The sequence below is a fragment of the Astatotilapia calliptera genome, chromosome 3, assembly GCF_900246225.1.
Source record: "Astatotilapia calliptera chromosome 3, fAstCal1.2, whole genome shotgun sequence".
In the NCBI taxonomy this organism is placed as follows: Eukaryota; Metazoa; Chordata; class Actinopteri; order Cichliformes; family Cichlidae; genus Astatotilapia; species Astatotilapia calliptera.
The window spans coordinates 16,625,458-16,633,846 of record NC_039304.1 but is presented as its reverse complement, the minus strand read 5'-3'; the positions used below and the strand labels follow the sequence as shown (position 1 = coordinate 16,633,846).

Below are 8,389 nucleotides of genomic sequence, written 5' to 3'. Positions count from 1 at the left end.
TCTCATCACTGCAGCTTTTTTGACCGAGGCCTGTAGCTTTCTCAGTTTTTAAATCAATATATGGACATGCGTGAACCCCCCTACCCACCCTGTTGTGTTTGGCTCATCATCCACCATCATCATCACCTCATTCAGAGCAGGGGAACGTGGCTTTAGGTCCTCACTATGTGCAGAGAAACGGATTTTTAGCATCTTTTTTAACAAACGATTTCCTGTCAATCATTTAATGGCATCTTATAATGTTAGGCTGTAAGAAAGCTCTGGTTTGCTGTGCGGAGTAACAAGCAGCGGCGTTATGTCAAACGCTCAAAACAACCCACATTATCTAACCTGGTGACAATGTTTTTAAAACTAAGTGATATTTATACTTGGACAACAGATAAATTATAACCCAGCTCGCACTTGTACCAATACGGTCAGAGGCCAGGTGATCATTGTTTGCAGATTTCACTCATGTGTGACCTTGTGTGTAACAGCCGTGCTGGTCAGTGCACGAGTTTAAACAGGTGTGTAAAAACAAAAACCCGTGTGAGTGAGGGGATGAACTGGCTCCTTAAATGGAAATCGGTCTGAGATCAAATATAGTCTGTGTCTTATGTTAAAAGCACATTTTTAATGCTGAAACCCAAAGTTGTATTTTTGTTATTTAGCTCTGTATTTAATCACGTTTATAGGCAAAGCTGTCCGCCTCCTTGTCAGCCGTAGTTAGTGTACCTGGTATGTGTTCATGTAACCGGCAGACTAATTATTACACGCGCTCAGTTAGATATGACACAGACTCTAATAGTGAATAACTTTGTGTGAATTCTCTGAGGTAAGTCTTTTCCACATGTAGACTAGCTTGCACACTAATAACATGTATATTTTGGTAGCATTGTGTTTAGAGTATAGGCAGGATATTGGACGACCAACAAACAGGAAATGGTCAAAGGCAGATTTGAAACCGGGCCCCAGTGAAAGACATTGTGGCCTGTGAGTCACCTACGCAAACCAGTGAACTAAATCCACGGCCACACGTCTGCCCTTCCACAGACAGACAGTGTCTGTGTCATGTTTCTCGTTTATGGGCTATGATTGCTTGCATTATCATTGCGCAGTGTCTATGGCCTCACAGTGCTGGAATTAGCGCATCAACACCATTTAACTCACATTTCTTTTTTTAATGTCAACAATATTAATAATATATAAACAACATTCATCAGACCACATATTTAAGAAACTCGCGTATTCCAGTCATTAAGATCCCAAATGTCTCCATCAGCCTGGAGGTCAGGGAGCTTAAGTCGGGACCAGCCAGGACAGGGAACGGTCCCTCCGACCACTGCGCAGCTCTGCTGTTAATCAGCATGTGGTTCACCAGGAAAAGGCAGAAAAGGTCAAAAATAGACCCAAGTATAAACATGCTGATGTTCCATCTTGCTGCTGCTGCATGACTGTAACATTCCCATATCAGGATGAAGCCTCACGGACTGATGTGATGGCGTAAAGGGCCCTTCCTAGCTGAGAACATGTTCCTGTTACAAATAAAATCCCAATGAAGACCGGCTTTTTCCCTTCAGGCGTCCTCCGCGTTGCCTTGACATGAGCTCTGGTCATGTGAGAAACTCCTGACTGCTACCGGCTGAGTTTCCTCTTGCGGGACTTCAGGGACTTGCGAGACTTCCAGGGAAATGATGGTCTGAGCCGTCATCGTTCTCTCCCTGAAGGGCAAAAAAGAGCAAAGAGAACAAATAAGCTCATTTGCCTCCTTTCTGAGGCGTCGTGGTGGCTGGCATTTCCAAATCACTGAAAAGGAAAGTCATTAATATTCACGAAGCCGCACTTTCATCTTGAAATCACACACCAACTGTCCACAGCGATCCCTCATTGAGTCACGGTGTAGTAATAGCAGTTGTAGTGATGGAGAACCTGAAGCAAATGAGCTTTGTTTTACACGTTTATCTCAAAATTAGTCACCCGTCTACAGAAAGTTCCCTTTTTGACTGTTTCTAATATGTGAACATTAATTTGCATTGTTTTACATACATGGCACACTCAGTTTTACAGAGAACTGCAGTGCATGGACATTACCAGACGATAGGGTGAATCACGCAAACACTCCTGCCGTAAACAAACTCAGTGAAATCCTGTCTCGGTTTACTGGATTTTACAGTCAGCGTCCTATTTATTGACTAAAAGGCAAAAACAATGTAAAGTATATTCTGGGATGAGCTGTGACGGGATTGCCCCCCTCGTCTTCTGGACATCTACTTTCAAATCAAACTATTGTCACATAAAATCTGACAACAACAAGTTTTTGTCTTTATGTTTTTCCCCTTTCTACTTAGTTGCTCCATGTTAAGGATTTCTACATTCATTGATTGGTAAACTGAGCTCAAAGCCGTCCAAACGCCATTTGTTCACACTGAGAAGCTGTGAGCTCAGTGAAGGTGAATTGTGCGACTGCAATAGTAATCTTTACCCATTTGCCAGTGTACCTTTACTGCTGTAAATATTATAACTAGATCACAGTCTGATTAGCGGATTAGATAGCTGTGTGACTAATTAAAGGTAAAGATCAGACTAAACCAGTGGAGGAACTTGTGTGATGATGCCTCACAGCAACAAGGTTCTGGGTTTTTAGCCTCCAGAATGGCTTTGTGTGTGCACTTGGCATGTTGTCCCAGTGGCCTATGTGGTTTCTGAGTGCTCCATCCATAGTCCAAAGACGTGCACGTTAGGTTATCCGTTGGTTCTAATTTAGCCCTACAGGTTAGAACTGTGCCCTACTGTGTCCGTGTCAACCCTGTGATGGGCCAGCGACAGCAGCAATAGGCTCGAGTCACCCACTGTGGTTAAACGGTTAAGAAAGAGGGAGGGTGAAGTAACATGAGTCATGCAACTGCTTGTTGCACAACATCTTTAAGCAATTAATATCTAACATCTGTGGTCCTGCTTTTAGATGAAGCTGACTTTGAAAAATACTGAGCACACCTTTGGTAATTTTGTGGTGACCCTTATCACTGCGTAAAGGAAAACAGAGGGGCAACTTGTTGCCAGGTGAATGTCAGAAGATCACACTGCCTGACGCAATGATCGGGATATTAAAGCAGGACTGTAGAGCATCGACCTTAAAAGATGAAGGCACGTTTGAAAGTTCAGTGGTGCACTGTGACCCAGGGAATGGTGCAGTGATCACAAGAGTTAGACATTAGACTAAAAGTCTAATTACTTTGTTGGACTATTGTGGAGGTTTTGCAGGCGGTTCTGCGTTCAGGAGGTTCCGTGTGGAGTTTGCATGTTATCTCGGTGGCTGCGTGGGCTCTCTCTGGGTATTCCTACCATGTTAGCTTAACGTGCTGTAGTGTGACTGTGGGCGTGCACGGTTAGTATGTCTCTCTGTGAACCCTGCATCTAGACCTGCGGCAGCTGGGATAACGACCCTGAACTGAATGAGTGGATCCATGCACCTGTCCACTTTGTGGAGAGGGTCACTTGAAAACAACACACATTATTGAACATTATTCTATGTCTGTCCTAAAGGACATTTCTTTCTATCGCTTTTATTAAAACACTTAAATTAAATGAGGGGTTATTATTATTATTTTTTAGAACTTTTTTAGAAGCCGTTTTTATGATGGTCTTTTCCCCTTTAATTAGTCACTTGTCTGTATATCATCTATAGACGCAGACAGAAAAGTAGAAACTGATGGAATATTGCAATTTTGACCATTAAGGGGTTGTAAATACATTTAATGAATGGATGAGCCCGGACATACCTCGTTCTGTAGGGCACATGAGACCAGTTAGCACGCACAGTCCAGCCCAGGACACTCTTCAGATATCGGGAACAGCAGGGGAACCTGCGACTCAACTGCTCCAGAAGTTCCTCTTTACGCAAACCGTAAACAACTGGCGCAACGCACTGGGCCAGACTGAAGAAAGCAAAAATGACAACGGCGGACAGCTCCTTGGTCTCCCGCTGAATAAACGCCCGCTTGTAGAGAATTGAAAGCACGAAGTTCACAAAGTTGGGGAGCAGGTAGACAGCGAGCTGGGAACCGTGAAGGGCGATCGTTCTGCATCCTGCCCGATTTCTGCGATTGAGGACCCCGAGCCGCCGTCCCTCCATGAGTATCCTCACGTAGCTGTAGAGAATGATCAGCGTGCACAGCCCTATAAAGAGCACCTTCTGTAGTTCGCCTTTCTTCAGTTGCTCCCGGCCGCACTCGCCCCGATCAGGCGCACCACTGTCTTTAAAAAGCAAACTGAGGGGGATCACCAGCGCCACCATCCAGGTAAACACTCCAAGGAGCCAGGGCCAGTGGCCCTTATTGCACACAGAGCTGTAGCGCATCGGGTGGCACACGGCGCAGAAGCGGTCCAGAGCCATCGCGGTGAGCGTCAGGAGGATGTTGGACGCGCTGCTGATCAAAATGGTAATCATTGCCATGCACGCAGAGCGGGACAGCCGCGTGTCCAGGTGGATCTGGTAGTAGAACACACTGCTCATGCCCAGGTGAACCAGCGCGGACACCAGCAGGTGGAAAATGAGCACGAAGCGGGCGTGACGCCGGAGCCGCTCCTCGCGCAAGATAGTCCAGTTGATGATGAGGTTGAAGAAAAGCAGCACGGAGAAAGAAACCGTGGACACGTAAAAGCGTACGCAGGTGTAGTCGCTGACCTCCGTGGTGTTGTTCCGTGACATTATTCTTCATCGGGGTTTGGGTGGATTTACAAGATAATGACGGAGGCAGCGGTGGAGCTGATGGGGAAGACAGTTTGTCCGCCGCATGTTCCTCTCTGTCTGCTGCTCTGTCACTGCAGACCCAGACATCCGCTCTCTCTCTCTCCCTCTCTCTCTCTCTCTCTCTCTGTCATAGGCAGGCCTACTTGTGTCACGTGTCTGTATGAGGTCTTTTGGTAAACAATAAATTCTCTATAGGTGTTGCGACTTTCATCTGTAAATAAAGCCGCGGCCGGCTGAGTTGGTTGTGTCCCTGTGACGCGCCTCCAATAATCCATAATGGGTCGTACTTGTACTTTGCACATTTATTTTAAGAACAAAACAAAAACAAACATTTGCGCTTTCAATCAATTTACAACTAGCGCATGGATTAACTGGTGTGCCAAAAAATGACGGTCAACAGAAAAGTTTGCCCAAAAACCACTCACCCAACACCTGCTGCGACCACCGACATCAGGTAAATAGACTGTGACCACACCCACATACCATCACCTGAGACGCAGGTAAAGCTATACACCTGTGCCACCAAAACAAAAAGGAAAAACATAAACATTGACTTTGGCTCTTACAACAGGCTTTATCAACCATCCTCACACCGGCCTCCTTTCTAACTCCAATCCCAGCCAAACCTCGACATCCACTCTTAACACCCCCGCAGTTTGCACGTGGCCTTTGGGAGAAGTTCAAATCTAACACAATTGCTGCACATTTACACCCCACGCAGTATTAATTACCAGTGATTAAGTTAAATTCTATTAGTCCTCTTTGTCTTTTGAAACGACAGAAGAATTCAGGTTTAAAACGGATCAGCAAAATTAATTTAAAAAGAGCTTTTGAAACATTTTGATATTATTATTAAATATAATATTAATATTAATTATTATTATTATTATTATTAAAATTAACACGCGAGTTACACAGTTGCTTTCACGTAGGGGAGACCGGGGATAGTTGTAACGTGGGTCAGTTGTAACACTTCCAATTTCTCCAATCAGGGCTAAGTTTCAAATGATGTGACTCATCCTGTGCATGCCCAATTCAGTTCTGCTATCACATGTGAAAAATCAGCACATTTTGTCAAACACAGATAATTTAACATGAAAAAAAGTGATTTGTATGCCAAAAAGTAAGTTTTTCTACTTTATTTCAATTTGTAATAGCATTATCTGCTTTGCAGTTAAACTCATAAAACTTAAATTATTTGTATGTCTATGGGGATATATTCTGTGTAGGTCTTTAGTGCTAATGTTTTAGCCGTTGCCTGTAATGTTAGCTAGTTCATGGCTATAGGAGTCTGGGTCAGTTGTAACAGCAACAGTCTGGGTTAGTTGTAACAATAACGCAGATGTGAAAACTTGCCACACTATTACTTTAACTTATATTAAACAAGTTGGGGCAACGACATCAGCAGAGAGAGGTTCACTGGTCGCTTTTGTATATGCGGTTAATGCCATTGGCAACACAATTCCTCCACTGTTTGTGTTCCCACACATACATTATGCAGACCACTGTGTCAGAGATGGACCAGTAGGAAGTACTGGTAGTGGAAATAAATCAGGATGGGTGCAAGAAACAGATTTCCTCATCTTTCTGAAGCACTTTGCAAACCACACCAAGGTAAGCCATGATAAAAAGTAATGGAATTGCGATGCTGGTGAACAACTACATTTTTTCAGCTTCATTGTTATGTTCAGAATTGGTGCAAGAGCTGTAGGTTATAATGCCCACTGAGCCAATGAGGCCAAACTCAAGGAAGACCAACCAAAATTAATGAAATATTCAGTTGCAGAAAATTCCATAATTTGTCTTTTTTGGGGGGTTGGAATATGTTCAAAAGCTAGATTTCTGCATTCTGTCACACACACACTCACACACACACACACACACACACACACACACACACACACACACACACACACAGAGCTACATACATGGCTCTAAGTGCATTCATGTGTTGAATAAACAAAGATTACATGTTAATGTTTTGTCAGTACCCTTATTTCATTGTGTTACATTTTACCCCAGGATATGTTACAACTAACCCAGACTATGGGGTTAATTGTAACATTTCACTCTTCGTGTTTGAGACCATACCATGCAATGGGTAATTGTGCTGCAGAGAAAATAGCTGCACTATATAGCAGAGACATGTAAATACTTTGCATTACATTTTGAACCCACTACCTTAAAAGAGCTCCAATTTACAGACAGAAATGTCAAAAATGTTACAACTATCCCCGGTCTCCCCTACAAAGTTTCCTCGTGTCTGAAATTGTGCAGTTTGTCATGTAAGCACTGCAACGAGGTGTCTGACAGCAGGCTGCCACCTACTGCTGGGCTCCAAGCACACTGGCTTCATCTCATCATGTCGACTGTCTTACACGGGTGCTGTAAGAGCCAAAGTCAATGTTTATGTTTTTCCTTTTTGTTTTGGTGGCACAGGTGTATAGCTTTACCTGCGTCTCAGGTGATGGTATGTGGGTGTGGTCACAGTCTATTTACCTGAGGTCGGTGTTCGCAGCAGGTGTTGGGTGAGTGGTTTGTGGGGAAACTTTTCTGTTGACCGTCATTTTTTGGCACACCAGTTAATCCATGCGCTAGTTGTAAATTGATTGAAAGCGCAAATGTTTGTTTTTGTTTTGTTCTTAAAATAAATGCGCAAAGTACAAGTACGACTCATTATGGATTATTGGAGGCGCGTCACAGGGACACAACCAACTCAGCCGGCCGCGGCTTTATCTACGGATGAAAGTCGCAACAGGTGCTTTATACGAATTTTCCTCTTGTGAGTATAAAAGGCCCCAAAGTTCATAGGATAATTCTATCTGAGTTCTTACAGAGGTATCCCTTAAAATATGGACAATAACAAACCTGCTAAATTCCTTCCAGAATCTCTGTGTAAAAGAACAGTACCAAAAAAGATGTGTCACAGTTTCTGGATGATCCCCACAGAAAGTACAATTAGTATTTATGTCCCTTTTAAATTTTACCATGTAGTGACTGGCTGGATAACATTTATGTAGAATTTTAAATGAGACTTCTTTCACCTTATTTACAATCAAATATTTATGGGGGACCATCCAGACTGTCTTCCACTTGCTATCTGGAACATATCGGTTCCAATAAAATATTATATATGGGAGAGAGACGATATCTTCTTGGAATAAACTACGTATTCTCTTATTGCTATTACCAAGTTCCTGTGAAAAGCAGATTTTTCCTATTGGTGACTCAGCTGGATCAGAGAGAGTGACTGAGGTAGAGATCGAGCTGTCAGTGTTTTTATATAATATAAAAGTCCCTGAGGGTATGGCACCAAGCACCATTATGATACAGACTTATAATTTGCAGCTTCCCCCCGAAATTCTATACGTGAAAAGTTAGCGCCAGAGGCCTCGGGGCGCCTGCTTGCTGCTGAAGTTAAAGTTAAAGTAAACTTTATTGTCATCTCCGTTCAGTGATTCTTGAGATAAGGGACAAAACATGTCCGGCAGATAAAACCCAATTTTGTGGTTAAAAATATGCATACAAGTGTTAACCCAACTGCCTAAAAGACAAACCAAGGCAATGTTTATACAACAAAACTATGATTTTGCATTTTTTATAAATATATATTTATTTTAAATGGTACAATACATTACCAGTACCTTAAAAATCCATTGT

The 8,389-nt window shown here is 43.0% G+C and overlaps 1 protein-coding gene across 1 annotated transcript; it reads right to left on the bottom strand.

Annotated features, from left to right (window-relative positions):
• Positions 1-1,139: 1,139 nt before the first annotated feature.
• LOC113018737 (odorant receptor 131-2) lies at positions 1,140-4,863 on the bottom strand. The gene is made up of 2 exons (XM_026162066.1): positions 3,759-4,863; positions 1,140-1,700 (listed from the first exon to the last, which is right to left on the bottom strand). Exons 1-2 carry the CDS (start codon positions 4,685-4,687, stop codon positions 1,556-1,558), a joined length of 1,074 nt encoding a protein of 357 aa, XP_026017851.1. The 5' UTR covers positions 4,688-4,863; the 3' UTR covers positions 1,140-1,555.
• Between the last annotated feature and the right edge of the window lie 3,526 nt (positions 4,864-8,389).